Source organism: Aulonocara stuartgranti, assembly GCF_965226115.1.
Source record: "Aulonocara stuartgranti genome assembly, chromosome: 5".
Classification (NCBI taxonomy): Eukaryota; Metazoa; Chordata; class Actinopteri; order Cichliformes; family Cichlidae; genus Aulonocara; species Aulonocara stuartgranti.
Genome location: NC_138943.1, coordinates 23,047,807 through 23,065,428, shown reverse-complemented (window position 1 = coordinate 23,065,428; position 17,622 = coordinate 23,047,807). Strand labels below are relative to the sequence as shown.

The 17,622-nt window shown below is 40.3% G+C and overlaps 1 protein-coding gene across 1 annotated transcript in view; it reads left to right on the top strand.

Moving 5' to 3' along the window:
- Positions 1–7,836: 7,836 nt before the first annotated feature.
- Positions 7,837–17,622, top strand: part of lrp1aa (low density lipoprotein receptor-related protein 1Aa) — a 100,047-nt gene continuing 90,261 nt past the window's right edge. The window contains exon 1 of the mRNA XM_082533344.1: positions 7,837–8,464. Within this exon, the coding sequence (XP_082389470.1) occupies positions 8,368–8,464 (97 nt within the window). The 5' untranslated portion in view covers positions 7,837–8,367. The remainder of the gene's footprint in view (positions 8,465–17,622) is intronic.

Here is a 17,622-nt window from a genome sequence, read left to right as displayed (position 1 = left end):
ATTCACCTGCTTGCTGCTATTACTGCACATTCACCCAATGTATATACTACATATATAAAAAAACACCCAGCACGCCCCTGCGGGCGGTTTATCCTTCAAGCTCGGGTCCTCTACCAGAGGCCTGGGAGCTTGAGGGTCCTGCGCAGTATCTTAGCTGTTCCCAGGACTGCGCTCTTCTGGACAGAGATCTCCGATGTTAATCCCGGGATCTGCTGGAGCCACTCGCCTATATATATATATATATATATATATATATATATATATATATATATATATATATATATATATATATATATATATATATATATATATATATATATATATATATATATATATATATATATATATATATATATATACGTCTATATTTTTTTAAATTCTGGATTCCTTTTCCTCTCGAGTTCATGATTACTTGTTTTGTTTTGCTGATTGTTGTTGTGAAAGACTTTCTGAGCCTTATCTAAAAAGGTACTATATAAAAAATGTACTTACTTGCTTACTTACTTAATACAAATAAAAAGTATAGATTTTTTAATAATTAGCCATATTGCTTGATTGGTACACATCAGTTTAACAACATTTCAAAACTCACCACCTGAGGATGTAATTAACAGATTATCACTGAGAACCTATTTGGTGTTAACATGCATAAAAATTGGGCTCACTGTCATGACACCACAATCTAAATGTTGCACGATTTATTTTTGTTTCTCTTGATTTGATTTTTTTTTTTAACCCCAAGTCCCAGCTGCAAGTAATGTGAACAGATTCTGAGTGTAAAGAGGCAGAAAGAAAGCCTGATGATGGAGTGGGAGGAAAGGAGAGAAGGGGATGAGGGAAGGGGGAAGGGGAGAGATTGAGCTAAGCGGATGGGGGAAGGGCTGTTTGTGCATGCCTCAAATTCCTTAGGTGTTATCAGCGTTGCCCGCTCCATAATTGTTTCTTTCGAGGAGGGGAAAAAAAATACACAGACTGTACAACATTGTAGAACTTCCTCTCGTAGGTTAGAGGACATAAAACAAGGGGTAGTTTTTGACTTAGCTACACTTGTATCACTGTAGACTAACATTAAAAGGGCGGGTCTGACTTTTAATGCATAGCACGGAATAGAAAGGGGAAATGGGCTAGATTCTTCTAATCAAGTTAATTGCATTTTGATTGTGTATTGCAAAAATCTTCACAGTTTTGAAGTATTTAAAACTTAAAAATACATTCAAATAATACTGCATAATCTTGTCTTCTCTGGTTGTTTACAGAAATCAGGCCATATTTCACTGCTCAGCTTTGGAATTCTACGTACACTTGTCAAATTAAAAGCCCTTGTCCCACCTACAAACAAGAACACTCACATTATTTTGATTGTGTCATTTTGTCAGCTCAAACAGGCTTTCATGCATGAAGAAAATGAGCTGCTCCCTGTGTATAAGCAGATGAAGAGAAGTGAATGAGACAGAAAATTTCTTTAAATATCTTTTTTCTCTCTCTCTTCCTTAAAATGAAGACACTGTAGTGTTGGGACACATGCGCATGCACGCGCACACACAAACATGCACAGACGCACACATGCACAAGATGTGATTCTAGGAACTTTGATTGATGAGGTAATCCATCTGGCTCCAAAGCAAGGGAGGGGAGGGAGAGAGCATCAGTGAAGGGAGGAGGGATGGGTGAGTAGAAGATGAGTGATGATCTACTTCAGAGACTGATGCATCCCCGTCTCCATTTGCGTGTGCGCGTATGAAGGAAAGTTAAAAAACGCTCCAAGTTTTAAAAAACACAAAACAGATATTGACGTGAAATCCTAAAATCAATCCATACTTTATTCATCAGTTTTGGAAAAAATAATAATCCAACATCTTAACATTAACATGCTGGAGGGGAGCAAGTACAGACTGCCTCCTCCGCTCTGCGCTTCACCCTGGCTTTCACCACAGCTGCAGTAAACTGGGCGTAGGTGCACCAAGAGCCTTAGTTTGAGGATGAAAGAATGACGCACAAAATCCTTGCTCCTTGCTCATGACACAGAGCAGATGAATGGCGTTTTCACTTACTTCATCAATAAAATGTGCAACGGAAAAAGACATACCAGAAGCCCAGCACAGCTCTCAGAGAGTTCTCCACAGGTTAGTGTTTCCATTAATACGGTAATTCAGTGTCACTCACATCAGATACATTTTGTAAGGAGAAGAGATGTTTTCCCACTGCACAGTGTGGACACTTTACTTCACATGCACAGTTGCAGTTGCTTCATCCATCCAACTATCCTTTGAAGGGTGGCTGGGAAATTAAAGCATGTCAAAAACATCAACCAAGAAAAGCTACAGGCTATGATGGCTTTACTGGCAACTAGACCAAGAGAAACAAGTGCTTCCAATCCTGATATAGCCTATCATGTGCAGGACTCAGAAGCATGGTGTTTTACAATATGATGGTGGTAATGGTAAATGGTAAATGGCCTGTATTTGTATAGCGCTTTTACTAGTCCCCCCTAGGGACCCCAAAGCACTTTACACATCCAGTCATCCACCCATTCACACACTGGTGGAGGCCAGTTGTAGCCACGGCTGCTCTGGGGCAGACTGACAGAGGCGAGGCTGCCATATCAAATTCAAATTCAAATTCAAATTTTATTTGTCACGTACACAGTCATACACAGTACGATATGTAGTGAAATGCTTGGACAACTGCTCGTGACCTAAAGAGAACAAAAAAGGAAAAGGCTATGAATAAGATAGGAAATAAATATGAAAAATTAAAAAGGGTAAATTTAACTAGGAAGGAATAAAATATAAATTAAGGTTAAAAATGAAATAACTGTACAACACAAATTAGAATGAAGGGTAAATTTAACTGGGAAGAATAAGATAAAGATAAATATATAAATTAAAGTTGAAAATAAAATAACTGTACAACAAAATACACAATACACAATATAGAACTATATAAGAATGTATGAAGAAATCTAAATATAAATAAATATATACACAATAACAGCAGCTGTACAAGTATTAACCGGAAATGAAGAATATAGTGACCAGTGTTGTGCAAAACCAAAGTCCAGAAAGTCCAGTGTGTGTGTAAGAACCATATGTGTGAACCATCGGCCCTTCTGGCCAACACCAGTAGGTGAAGGACACAACGATCGAGACTGTCCGAGCCGAACCTTCCGATTACAAGGCAAACTCCCAACTCTTGAGCCACGATCACACGATCGGTGCAGAGATACAGAATATACTGGAGCTACAGGTAGAAAGGGAAGTGCTGAGCAAAATGTCATTATGGTGAAAGATGCGTGGGTGTATATATGCACAGCATCGGAGTCACTTTAGGATTGCTGCAGGGATAAATATTACTGTTAGCTGTTAGAGCAGATCTCTAATGTGTTTCTCCATTTGTTTCGCTGTCACACATATAATGCATTAAAACTGATTAGAGGAGAAAAAGTGAAGATCCCCAGAGATGGATCTAAATCTGACAAGTAACACATGAGACTTCTACAAGGTCAAGAGAAGGGTTAGAGGGAATTATGGAAAGAAATCATGAGCGATGTGTTAATAGCAGCATATTCTTGATTACTTTTTCCTATTTTACTGTTGTTTTTAGATTTCATTCATTAATTCCTGCTCAAAAATAGTTAAACCAAAAACAGTAATTTAGTCTAGTCGTTGCTTTTACCACACACAGGGCTGAGGGTAACATGAAAGTGATGTCTGTGAGCGCTGTGGACTCTACAGGCAAGCATGCCACCTGTGTTATGCTTCCATCTGCTGGTATAAATTGAAAAACAGCAACTGATACCTCAACATTTCCCCCATAAAGAGCCTTTTTGAGAGCAAAGGAAGCAGTGTTACGGGTCAACACGCTTGCTATAATTTTGCAATGTGTGGGTTATATGTTTACATGCACAAACAATGCTGCAAGTAGGTGATGTGACAGCTCACTCCAAGACTGATTTTCCCTTGTTTCATTAGTTTCACTTGAGTATGTTTTCCAGAGCTGATTAACAAGAAAGAGCAAAAAAAGAAGAGAAAAGGGAAACACAAAAGTGAATTAAAACATGATCACCTTTTAGAGAACTTTAGAAAACTGAACAAAATCATTACACAGCAACTAATATCTCAAGAGTTTAAGTATAGTCTAATTAAAAATGAGGACAAAATCATCTTTTTGCTGCGCCCTTTCCCTCTCACCCCATCAATCCTCCTCTGTCACACTAACTCTGCACGTCGTCCTTCACTATATCCAGGAATCTCTGTGGTTTTTCTCTTTTCTTTCTGCTTGGCAGATCCATATATATCTACTCCAAAATATCCACTATCCCTACTCTCTACATCTCCAAAGCATCCCAACCTCACCTTGATGCACTCATTCCTTTCTTTCTTTCTTTCTTTCTTTCTTTCTTTCTTTCTTTCTTTCTTTCTTTCTTTCTTTCGTCCGGGGAGCCCAGTGGCTGTGAAAATACATTCACAAAAAAAAATTCAAAAAGGGTTCAGACAAACATTTGCACTGTTACTAAGCTCCATAAACTGGGAAAAATGTGCCATCGTGGGACAAGGTGGTCGCAGAATGATGTAAAATGGCTGTATTTATCACACGTACATGTCTGAGGTTTGTGTGTGTGAATTTTCTAAAGACTACATGTTTTTTTTGTAAATATATCTCAAGTCTTTTTCCCTCTCTGTCCTTCCATGCTTTTTCAGTGAATGTCTGGTTTTAGTTATGTAAGCACTGCACAAAAGCATTTGGTATGAGGACATCTTTGGACTCAAACACAGCATTAGATAAGGTAAGAACTGGTATGTGGCGCTGTTATACTGTTAGCTATGCTGCATGCACTAAATAAAGCATTTAAACAGCTATAAGAGGACGATCTGGGTGAAAAATGTGGAATTCCTGATTGAATTAACACCAAATAATAGCTTGTTTAACACTAACTGTAAATGAAAATTTCAGTTTTATTTAAAAACAAACCTCGTTGCTCATAACTCTTCCTGAAAGGTTTGGCTTCAGCAAATATAATGACCCTGAAATCAAGAAAAGACTGAGGTTAAAAGCACAAGTGGTATTAACATTCTCTCTTTCAGAAACATCTCGGTCAAGTGTTTTGCTGGATATTCTTTGTGGTCACGCTTGCAACTCATTTATTTTCTTATCCTTGTAAGAGTCTTGGGGGGACTGCTGACACAGAACAGAATACTTAAAGCTATGCGTCACTTTGGTAGTATTTTAAATACAGTCTTCTTCTCTCTTTTTTTTTTCCACTGACACAAAAGACCTTTTGTTCTTTGGCTTTAGATAACCTTGCACTGTAGACCCTCTAGGTGTCAGTGCTGCACAGCATTTCACAGATAGATTCTAGAGGTCACTTGATATTGTTGCTCTAAACTGGTGCACACACACTGGGGATGCGTAAGTAAAAGCCAGATTCATTTGTGCTGTCAGGAGCATGCACAACCTATAAAAACATAGTTATTATTAAGGCTCAGTCTAAAGACTCCACACCTGGTCTTGTGTTTCTTCCAATTCTGCATGATTGTGCCACTTTTTTTTGTAAATGAATTTTACACTGTAGTTGGGATTAAATTAAATATGTAAAAAGTCACAGAATTTAAAACCAAAATACAGTCACAACAAACATAATCAGGGTTAACGAGAATAAAACTTTGACTCATCAGATATCAGCGTCAGTAGGACTGTGACCACGAATGACTTGTTTTAATAAAGAGGAAGTAAACCATTAACATATAGCCAGTGTCTTACCAGCTGTTTGCATGATTTTTTTTTTTAAAAAACAATGAAGTTAGAAGGGTTCTTAATAGAGGCTGCAGGCCTTACTTTATATATTTTAAAGAGCAGTTCAACATATGTCAGACAATAATCCCAGCAATCTGTTTGTAAATGAAGAACGTTTGTGTTAAGACAAAGTCTGCTCTCTGCTGAGCCACAAATGTTGAAATGATTCACTGCTTAAGTCTAAATTAATCTAAGCCATCTATAATTCACCTTATACAGTCACACTGCCATTTATTGTATGTAGTCTTTCTGTGTATTCATCAGATGTTATCATCGACGATTATATAAACCAGGTAATCTAATCCCAAACCTTTAGCTTAGGCTTTTTCTCTGGCATTATAGTCCCAGCTCCCCGGAGTGCTCTTCAGTAAAATAAAATATGTGTTTCAGGGTGTTGCTTTTGTTAAATGATCCAAGTAAACCTATTGCCTAACATGTTCAAGTAAGCAGTTTGTACTTGATGAATGTAAAGCGATGGTAATGATCCAAAATATCATCAGTTCTCCGAACATTTCTCGATGTGCTGGAGTATCAGTGGAGAAAGCAGCAGCCTCAAAATAGACAGGATGAGCTTCTCCATATCTTGAAAACCTTAAATTAAGACAAAGCCAAGGAAACCCTCGTGTCCGCCGCCTGGCTGTCGTTTTGGATAGAGGTTCTTGTAGGCTGGTTTAGCATCCCAACAACATCAGCTGTCATCATTCAGGGTAAAAAAAAAAAATCCCCACACATTTTTTGATGTACAGATGGGTGTTTCCCTCCATACTAGGCAGTTCACAGCTTACAAAACCGTTAGTGTGTCAGCTTTGTCTACGATTGGTTACTTTTTGGTTACCTTTTTTAAATAGCAAAATGGTTGCTGTGGTAATTATGCCTCTGCACACTAATTTCTAGCACATTACGTGACTTTCTCCTCATTATCACAGTAAGAAGCTTTTTCATGGGTACTGTTGAACCCTGTTGAAGGCAGAAAGCAAGCATCAGATACCAGTCATGGCCACACACATCACTAAAAAGTATGGCTCTGATTCTTGAGTAAAGCATTCTTCCACTAAAACGTCATTCCATTTCAAGGATCATGTCCTTCAAAGTCGTGATTTCAAGACTATGTGCATCATAATAGGTTTATGGGGTCATGTGGGGTCTTCTTCAAATGTCGTTAAACTTAGTTCTGTGAAGGCTGCATCCAGAAGGTAGCTGGCTTGGGGGTCTGAAAATCTGCAAGTCATTGGGCCCTATCAAGATGCAAATTGTTTGCTGTGCTTAGCAAATTTATTAGACCACCAGTCATAAAAATATGAAAGCACAAATATTAGAAATCTGTCAGAAACTTGTTTAAAACTAAAGATTTTTATTGGGCAAATAGCAAACTGACTTAATGTTGTTAATCAACATAACATTCAAACGCCAAAACTACATATCCTGTTCAGTAATGAAACTGACTTAATGTTGTTAATCAACCAAAACATTCAAACACCTAAACCACATATCCTGTTCAGTGATGAATTTGGCATCTTAAATGAAATAATACTATTCTGCTTTTCATCTTTTTTGTAAAACAGTACATTTGAATTTTCGTGGATAACGACAATAATTAAAGTTTAGCATTAAAAATGTCATTTTGAATTAAGGAGCCTACATGCTGGTGGATTAAGCATTACAGAAACATAAAAATGATTTAGGTAATTAGCAGTACTGACAAATTTAGGGCAGCCGCGGCATAAAGCTTCAACTGGGTGGCTTGTTCAATACATTTGTTAAGGATTGACCGCAACTTCCAATATTATTGCGAAAATTCAGATGAAGTTGCAAAGTACTTGAAAATAACGACAATACTGGAACGATCGGGTGTTTTTTTTATGTCACAATCTAAATGTCAAATCCGTTTAATAAGGTGGACTGAGAATCCCTACCGTGGTAGCAACTGCAGTTTGCGAGTTTACATGAGTGAGCCTAATTTGAAGGAGGTGAATGGTGGTGGTGGGGGTGTCGGGTGGTGCTGGAGGGAGAGGGGAGGGCCAGCTGAGCCCCCTGATGTTGCGACGTCACTCAGACCGCTGACTGACTGGGCTCCGGGCTTCAGGCTCAATCTGTGGCCAGCAGCAGCAGAGGTGGCGGGGAGGAGAGGAACATTTGATCCACTTCTTATTCCCCCCCTGTGACTTCTTCTCCATCGGGGCAGGGAGAACAAAAGGCGGACAGCTGCATGATTACAGGCGCCAGCGAGCTCCTTCATCTCGCCTACAAGCCGGGCTAGCTTGATGCTCAATTCAGCCTGCTAGCCTTTGTGGCAGGGCTCTCCATGCATCCGAGGACCCCTTAGGCAACCCGGGCTGGGAGAAAGCCTCGGCTTTTTGCCTGGACAAGTCTGGAAGACTTATTCTCCGAGTGTGGGCAGACAGCAAGCAGCAGCCCTGTCAGCACTCACTGCGCACCCAGACAGCGGATTTCCAGCAAGGAGCATCCCCGCCGGGGCACACGGTTACACGTCGTCGCCTGTCTGCTCTGCAACCTCCAGCTTTTGACAGGAGCAAGAAGCGATTGATGAGTAATATTCTTCCAAGATAGGCTACAATGTTGCGCATCGCGGCCAACATGCTGGCAACAGGATTGCTTTTCTTGGGATTCATACACAATTTGGAAGTAATCGCTCCAGCCAGGGCCATTGATGGTAAGCAGAGCTGATTGAATGTTACCCAGAGTGTTGTGCCAATTGCTCAAAAGATCTATAGCCGTTAGGTGATGTGTGCACAGTGATTAGTGCGGGATTTATTTTGCTCTGTGCCTGCGTTGCAATGAGAGTACACTGCACCCGGTGGAAGGGGGAATGCCTGCCCCCACTGAGCGGAGCAACGTGGAGGGGATGAAACCTAGGCGAGACAATTAAAGCGGTCTTTTGTTACTGTGTCCCGGTGAAGCGTGTGAATGTTGCAATGTCACAGCACCCCACCTCCAAACCCTCCATCAGCACCCCGCCACCCTTCACTTGATTCAGGCGCTCGCATCCCAGCATAGGCCCCGATAAGAGCTCAAAGCTCATGTTTACGTGTCGATACCTTCATTAGAAAAATGTGTCGACCTGCAGTCTGAGGCGTTTTTTTAAAGCTATGATAGTACTACGTCTCATTAAAAAAGAAGAGAGCTGTGAGCACCTCTGCCGCGCTGTAATCGAGCCTATCTGATGTGTCTCGACTTCAGTCAGTTCACGTTCAACAGTTTTCCCCGAGAGCGCTGATGCGATGACAGCAGCCGAGCTACCCCTCAGTCAAACCGCACTGCCACACTTTTGTCCCATCCGTGGCTGGATCGTGCTTTATTAAGAGCAGAGGACCCGTTCGTGTCCATCACTGCACACTTGGTTTTTTTCTGCATCTTTAAGCTCCGAGGATGTGCTGCCATCAACAGGCATGCGTAACGCTGTGCACTGTTGCTGTGTGTCGGTGCCATTATTCAGTTTGTTGCGTATCTGTGCCCCCGAAATGCCGACAGTCATATTGTGATCTGCAGGTAGACAGTGAGCAGCTCTAAACGCCTCTGCTGTACCCCCCCCCCCCCCCCCCCCCGGACTTTATGAACACACACACACACACACACACACACACACACACACTGGAACAACTTCTGGAAACTATTAAGCTTCACAGTCCCACTCAGGGTTCCTGTTTTTGTGTAAGACAGGAAACAAGTATTCATTCAAAGACAAAGATTTGCTGACAGACTTCTTAAAATCTCTGCAGGTGGAAAGTAAATCTATAAGCTTGTTCTTCAAACACAGCTTTTTAAAATTTAATTTCCTGTAATTTTTGAGGGGGATGTCACCAGGGTCAGCAGGGCTAATCGGAGGTCCTGAATTCACAGTGTCATTAAATTCAGCAAGACTTGGATTCAAATCCCAAGCTGCATTTTGAGATTATTCATCGAGCCACAAATGGCTCCCTGTGTCTTTTTGAAGTCATCTCATCTCACTTGGCAGCCCAGTGCGGTGAGGTTCTTAAGGAGCACAATCCCCCGCATAAAAACACCACCTTGGAGATCGATAGCCTGCAATCACCTGTAAGTTGAGAGAGACTTGAGAGCCTGCATTTAAGCGTTTAAAACAAACAGCTTCTGCCTCAATTCACAGTGATTGTTTTAGCAAAATCTTCTTCCCTCTGAGTCTTTTTTTTCCTTCCCTTCATTTGATGAGTCAGACCAGTGCAGTGGAACAGAGGAGATCACCAAACCTGAGTTTTTCCTAAAAATCCACTGAGATGCAGAGCCTGCTGTGCTCGACGGCATCTGTGAGCAAAGATTCTAATTTGTTTACAGATGAGGTGTTTCATTACAATTTATTGGTTAGACTGACTGTGAGATTTACCAAATAGTCTCTAATTGTAACTCATGCATTTGGAAGATTTCTTCACTACATTGCCTTCTTTCTAACGTAGTTAAATGGCTTTTATTTTTTAGGGCCCCTTCAGTTACACATGCTACTAGTAAACCCCCCCTCCCCCCCCGACTTGACTTCAAAGTCTTCTTCCTTTTTTTCCATAAAGGTTTTTCTCTCTTTCTTTTTTTCTCATACACTGTAGTCAGTGTAAAAGGCTCTGGGTACCAACAACCCCCAAGTTTAATTGGGTCTAAATTGCTCTTTGTTTCCCAGAAGAGACCTCCATGAACAGTCTCAGCTTGTTCAGAGAGCTCTGCTAATTGGAGGCCCAGTGGAAAGGGCCCTAATGAAAGAATTCCCATCACTTCGGTCTATGAAAGTGATTTCACTCTAGAAAGAGATCACTGGCCTCTTACAAATAGACAGTGTGCCCCCAAACCCCGCCCCAGGCTTTCAACGATAAATATTTTGTTCAGAAAATGACAAAGCAGAAGCGGTGCCTTAAGATCAGTCTCTTCAACTTTTGATAATTTCTTTTACTGCTTTTCTTCCTTGATGATGAAAGTGGAACGGGTTCCTTCCTTCTTAATGAACTCACGATGCAGCGATTATCCTGGCAGTTCCCCTCTGTGCATCTCTGTGCTGCAACATTTGGTGGAGGCCTAAGAACTGCCCCGGCATTTGGCTGATAGCCGGGTGCTACTCCCATGACAATGACAGCATAGGGCCAAAAGGCTTATTGTTTACAACTGTATAGAATACAGAGTAGGTTTGTGAGAGCTTCACAGCTGTTGACCTTATCTTACCCTAAAACATTTAAGCGCAGCAGCTAATGCAAACAGCAGATGAGACATATATAGAAGTCTTATATAAATTTCTAGGTCAGATCAGTTCATTTGTTTCTGAAAATACTTTCAAAGCTACTCCAGCTGGATGAATGAGGAGCTTAACCAGGGGAAAACAATCAGGTGGTTACATAAAGCTCATTCACATCATTGCATCACTTACAAAATCTTGCCGTTTTTTTTTTTTTTAATCTTTAACTCTTATAGATGCTAGTAGACTGTGACCAGAACAATGGTAGCTGGTCACATTTAGGGGTGGGGGATATAGCCTCATAATTCTATTGTGATATTCTGAGGACATCTGTAATAACAATATTTTTAAAGATATATAGAAAAAAAATACTGAAGAACATTTTATTGGTGATTGTAGCTCGCAGGCAGCAGCATTTCTTAGTGCAAACAAAATGAAGGTCATTCGCCGTCCTTCGTTTCAAATAAGCTGCTGTAGTTGATGCTAGGCGACCTGATTCAGAGTATAAATGCAATGCCGTGAGGTGCCAGCAGCAGCAGTATTAAATGTGAGCACAGAAGTAGCCTAGGTAATGTGTTCCCTAGAATTTTTAAGTAGTGTAACAATAAAGCAATATCAATGCTAAGCAGCATACTGATAAAATAGTGCAATTTCACTATAACCAAGCACAAAATAGTTGGACAGATTGTGATGAGAGGTCCATCGTAGTGGTTTCAGTACAATGGAGGTGAGGTATAGCAGACACCTATGGCTGCAGATGCCTGTGTGCAAACATGCCATTCAGAGTGGTGATGCCCATTGTGCATTAGAGTCTATTTGACTGACTTGTTTTGGAGCCAGCCTCAAGTAGCTGTTAGAGGAACTGCAGTTTTTGGCACTTTGACAGGTTCTTTTTCCAGCTGCAGAGGTTTTGCCAACACTAGTCTTTATTTAAAGTTAATGTAGCCGTCTCCTGAAGCTCACTTATACTCAATAGGTAAATATAGACTACAATGCTACCAGCTGGTTGTGTACAAAATCTTCATAATTAGGCGGTACACTGTCAAAATCTTTGAAATTGCAACGTCTTTCTAGCCACTCGGCTCTGGGTACACGTACACTTTTTAGAGCAGTCCTGTGACCCACTTTAGGCTTGTGACCCACTGATTGAGATATGCTATCTATATGGAGCTATTTAAGGACTGAAGATGCTGCACAGAGGCGACAGAGCGGAAAGTTGCTCTTGGGATGTAATGATCATGACATTTCTTTACATTCGCAACACATTAGCCAGCAAATGACTTAACAACCGTCACCGTACTGTATGTGAAGGTGATGATATTTTAAGAAACTGCGTATGAAGTTAAAATACCAGTCCATCTCATGTCAGGATCCTTTGATTTGTACCTCAGATGAAATATAATCCCTGGAAAATGTTAGTCTTATTCACAGGTCACCTCTCTTTAGAAACAATAGCAGAAATACTCCTGCATTAAGACCAAAAGCGAGTACAAAGTAATACTACAAAACCTTCTAATGACAGTTAGAAGAAGAGAAGGATGAGCGCGCTTCAACGTGTTTCAGGAGAGAACAGGATTTTGGGGCAGTAGCGATGAGCTGCAGAGAGCTCCATAGTTGACCTAACATAGTGTTCAGGATTGTGAGTCAGTGTCCAGTTGAAATTTGGCTCCGGTGTTTGCAACCACCTGCAAATATTCCTAATCGTATTTGATGTGAAGGCTAGGCTCAGGCTATGCAGCCTGTTATTTTTTTTATAAATTCACATATCTGCTTATTTACTGCACTTGTTTTGTTTTTTTAGGAGCAAAGTGGTGAAACACAGATGTTTATTCTGCTTTTATGTTTTTTTGCTATCTGGTCTTAAGATTTACACCCGTGTGCAAGCCTGTTTGGCTATTCACCAACTCCTAAGGGAACAATTTGTCTGTTTCTGCAGATAAATTCTCGACCGCGTCCAGTAGTTAGTTGGCAGTTTTCTGAGGTTTGTTTTTTGTAATCTGCAGTTTTTTGCCAAGCAGGTAGGTTGATTTGTAGAGCTTTAGGAAACAGCACAGTGAGAGCGACCCAAATCAGTAAAGTCTCAGTCTGCAACATCAAAAACAAAGAAAATCTGATTTTCAATTTTTCAATCTGAGTCAAAGTGAGGAGGACTTTTTTTCTGGGGCAAAGAAGACCACTCTGATGTTGGATCTGCTTTGAGTAGTAGCTTTAAATCCAAAGATGGCCTGTAGATAAAAGTATAGCTATGACAAAGACAGTCATTTCACTCTTGTGTTATACTTGTAGTCTCATGTGTAAAACTCATCAGTACACCTTCCCCCGATATGTACCAGGGCAAAGACAATTAACTTCACATCTACTGCCGCAGCTACTTTGTCAAATTATTGATTTTTCCATACCAGACTTGAAAGAGTTTTAGTTTTCATTTCCTGCAGTATTGATACGCTGATTTGAACTGCACTTCCTTGCTCTCTTCTCTCCCCACCGTCGAGTTCGCACGCACACAGACACACATTGCAGTGCCCACACAGCCCAGCCGCCTCTCACTGACTTACTGCCTTGCTGTCTTCTTCTTCATTTTTCTCATCCTCTCAGGTTAAACAGCATTTTTTTTAATAGTATTAGAAAGTGCACTTTAAATCAAACGCAGCTTTTGGCCGTATTATAGCCTTAATATTTTTCTCTTTTAATAAAACTCTAAACCTGCAGCGCTCTTAATGTTGTGGCACTGATTCCCCCTGGTACTTGTTTGAAATACTATTATTGCATCAAAGTATGTAACTCCTTTATTATTGCAACACTTAGTGGAAAGCCGTGTTATCTGCTGCTAGATGCGAGCACATGTAGGAGTGGGCTACGTAAGTAATCAGGCTGCCTTGAAAATTCAACAAAATAAAATATTAGTCTAAGTGTGTGTGTGTGTGTGAGAGAGAAACAGTTTTCATAAGAAGTGGATGACTAACCTTTCATAACAACCCAATTGTCATGATAAAACAACAAAAAAACCCAAAAATGGTGACACAAAGGTGCTTAAATATTGTGTAATGAGTCCAGTTTGAAGGGTTTTGCCAGATTTGCAAAGAAGCTGTCGTGCTTTATAGGTGTGTAATGTGCATTATTCATCAACGTCAACAACAACCACGTCATGCTGATGCGAGGCAGTGCCATGGTCAGGCTGTAGGATTTGCTGGGACCCTTTTATCACCGATAGCAAACATGAGGTAAACTCACTCCTCGGGCGTCAGTCTGAAAGGATGTCTGTTATATTAATGACTCAAGCTGTGACCTTCTCTCATTTTCTTTTCTCTTTACCAAGTTTCAGATTTCGTAAAGCACGAGGGAGGCAATGTGATAGATTGTCCCAGCATAAGGCAGAATTTGTGAATTTATTTCTTTTATCAGTTTGCTAGATAAATTGCTTTATTTTCCTGTTGTAAACATTGTTGAATTTCAGCTCCAGCCCCAGGGGAAATGTCTTTTTTATTTGTTCGAAATGTTCCCAGTCTTGGTTGCACCAGCAGATATAACCAATATGTAGTCTTTTTTTTTCTTTTTTTTAGCACTAGGCCTCTAACAAATATATTTATTAACATCCATTAAGGCCTTTCCTAGAAACATTGTTTTTCACTGACATCCATTTATTCCGGGATAGAGTGGACACGCATCCAGAGGTCTACACAAACAGACCTCATCCTTTTCTCCAGCCTTTGCTGATACATCACAGTTTGTATCTATAGGCTCCACAATGTAATAAGAGTCCTCCGGCTTCATGCCAGCAAACTCTTCCTAACTCGGGTTCAAACAATGAGCGCTGAGCCACAGGCCCAGACGCACCAGCACCGAGGTTATAATTCATAGCACTGTGATTTAGATTCATTTACAAACTTCTAATGCAAAATGTAAATAACAATAACCTCAACATAGGCCTAATTGCAAAAAAAAAGAGCAGACAGTAGCCTTGACTCTGAGGTAAAAAAATATTTTTAAAAAAATCTCCTGACCTGGTCTGTAGTGGAGAAACAAGCCTGAGGAAATATAGCAGTCAACTGGGAGATTATTTATGTAGCAATTCCTGGCAAACATTTTACACATTTACAGTTAGGTCCATATGTTTTTGGGCAGTGACATATTTTTTTTTCATGCTCTTGTCTCGGTACACTATCACTGTGTATTTTAAAGAGAACAATATGTGATTGAAGTGCAGAGTTTAAGCTATTCTTGAAGTGAGGCCGCAAAACTGACGAGCAGATCTGGAGTTGATCCCAAGTGTTGAAATTGCATTTCATAGCTTCTTACTGGAACTTTCAATATGATGTCCAGTAAGAGAACCAAAGTGAAACTATCATAGAGACAGCAAAAACGAATCAACAGTGGCCAGCTCAGCAGCACCAAAAGGCCTGAAAGACCACAGAAGACAAGTGCATGAAGAATTAACTCCATGGTTTAAAAAAAAACAACCCCAACTTCAAATCTAACTAAATTAACACTCTAAACTGTGCATTGTCAAAGTCTGCATTCAAGACATTCCTTCGTGAATGAAGGTTTTATAACAAGGTGCAAACCACTGGTTATTCTCAAGAATAAGAAGGCCAGATTAGACTTTGACAGAAAATATCCAGAAGAGCTTGCACAGATCTCCTAAAAAATAATCTTTGTACAGATGAAACCAGAATGAACTTGGAAGAAAGGATGGGAAGAAAAAAATATGAAGAATGAGAGAAAAGGTTCATGATCTAAAGCACGCCCTAACATCAGACACGGGGGAGGCAATCAGAAAAGGAAGATAAAAAATAGAAGCGCTCTGTGGTATCTAAAGAAATACATGCTAAACAGGCGCTCCTCAGTGGGATTAAAAAAAAAAAACAAGTCAAAAAAGCAGAAAACTTGCAGAGACACTCTGTTAGTAAGAATTAAAAAAAAATTGATAAAATTTGTAAAAGCACAGCAAGAAACAAACTTGACCTACATGTATCGACTAAAAAGTTTTAGCAGGGTCTGATGAGGACCTTGATGAAGGAGGCAATGTTAGAGCATGGGCATGCATGGCTGCCGATGGAAGCGGGTCACTAGTGTTCATTAATGACGTGAGTGCTGATAGAAGTAGGAGGATGAACTGTTAAGTGAACAGGGCTTAAGTCTCTGCTTAGATTTAGGCAAACTCTAAAAGACTGATCACATGTTGTTTCCCAATGCAAAGCAAGAAAAGCACGAGAGAACAGGCCTTAGTGACTGTGTCTAAAAAAAATAGCTGTAATTCCCTAACAGCTAATTACTAAACCCCTTGAATTAAAGCTGAAAATCTGCACTTCAATCACGCCTTGATTGTTGGATTTAGGATCCATTGTTGTGGTGTGCAAAGGCAAAAATACAAATCCAAAAACCTGTGGAGCTAACTTTATGAGCCACATTGCAAATGCTGCACGCAGTTTTTAAGCAACTGGCTTCTTGCATAAGATTTCCCACATTCAGATGTATGTGTGTAGGCAATGTGGTCTCTCTGATTATGTGCATTGTGTGCTTCTGGGAAAAGAATGGGTGGCTGTTTGGTCTGCTGTTATTAGCCTACACACACTAAACTAGTTGGAATATATTTGGTAAATATCCCTGAAGACATTTCCTTATGTATATGAGGTATTTTGGAGTGTGTGCAATTGCATTTTTAAATATATGAACTGGCTGAAGGAGTGATTTGGCTTTCAGATTAAGATTAGGATTATATCACTCGCTCACAGTCTTTTCTCAATGTGCCAAAGGCCAAGAAACCCACCTTACAGCACTCAGAAAATGTTCTTATTAACAGAGATTTTTGAGCGACTGTGTTGCCACATGACAGAGTCAGGCTAGTGGTTTTCCTTCTGTGTCCATTTTTAGGCATAGTTAGGTTAACAGCTGCTGTCTGCTTAAATACCACAGACATGTATTTACAGCGATATCAATTTCTTACATTTTCATGCAGACTTGTTTGAATTCCCAAATTTCCCCAAAAAGGAAATTTCAGCAACCTTTAGATTTAAATCTGTTACTTTTTATGCAAGAGGATTTCTTCCGACTTTGCTTTTTGATCGTCAGTGTCTCGTTGGAGTCTCAGCCAAGGTTGCTTTAGCACATGGAGGTGAAAAAACATTCTGGAGAATCAGGTCTTGTTGCATAGAGCTCATGCGTCACACTGAGACTTGAAATTTGTACTGGTCTTACGAAAAGGCACTAAAGAATTTCATATAATCTTCTTTAATATGTTCCCCTCGGCAGCATGCTAAGCAGGCTTAATTGTCATTTCCCCCCCTCTGCCGCTGCATACGGCGTGTGCTTCGGTGCTAGTGCGACAAAGGGATTTGTCTAAACTGACTAAGTTGATAATGATGCATCACACCTTGTGGTTTTCTGCTTCGTCCCTTTTTCTTCTTCTTTAGAAAAAAAAGATTAACCCTTATGATGAAGCGAAGGAGTTCATGACCTCCTCCCCCCCTGAGTTCTAACAGTGAGCGTAGTAGCACAAATAGCAGTCATGGTTGATTACCACACCGGGGCTGAGACATGGTGAAATCTCAGCCAGACATCCAAATAGCTTTTCATTTGATTACTCTGCTTCAACTAATAGGTTCTTGTTCACAATACTACAAAGGCTTGCTGAAATTTGTGGAGTT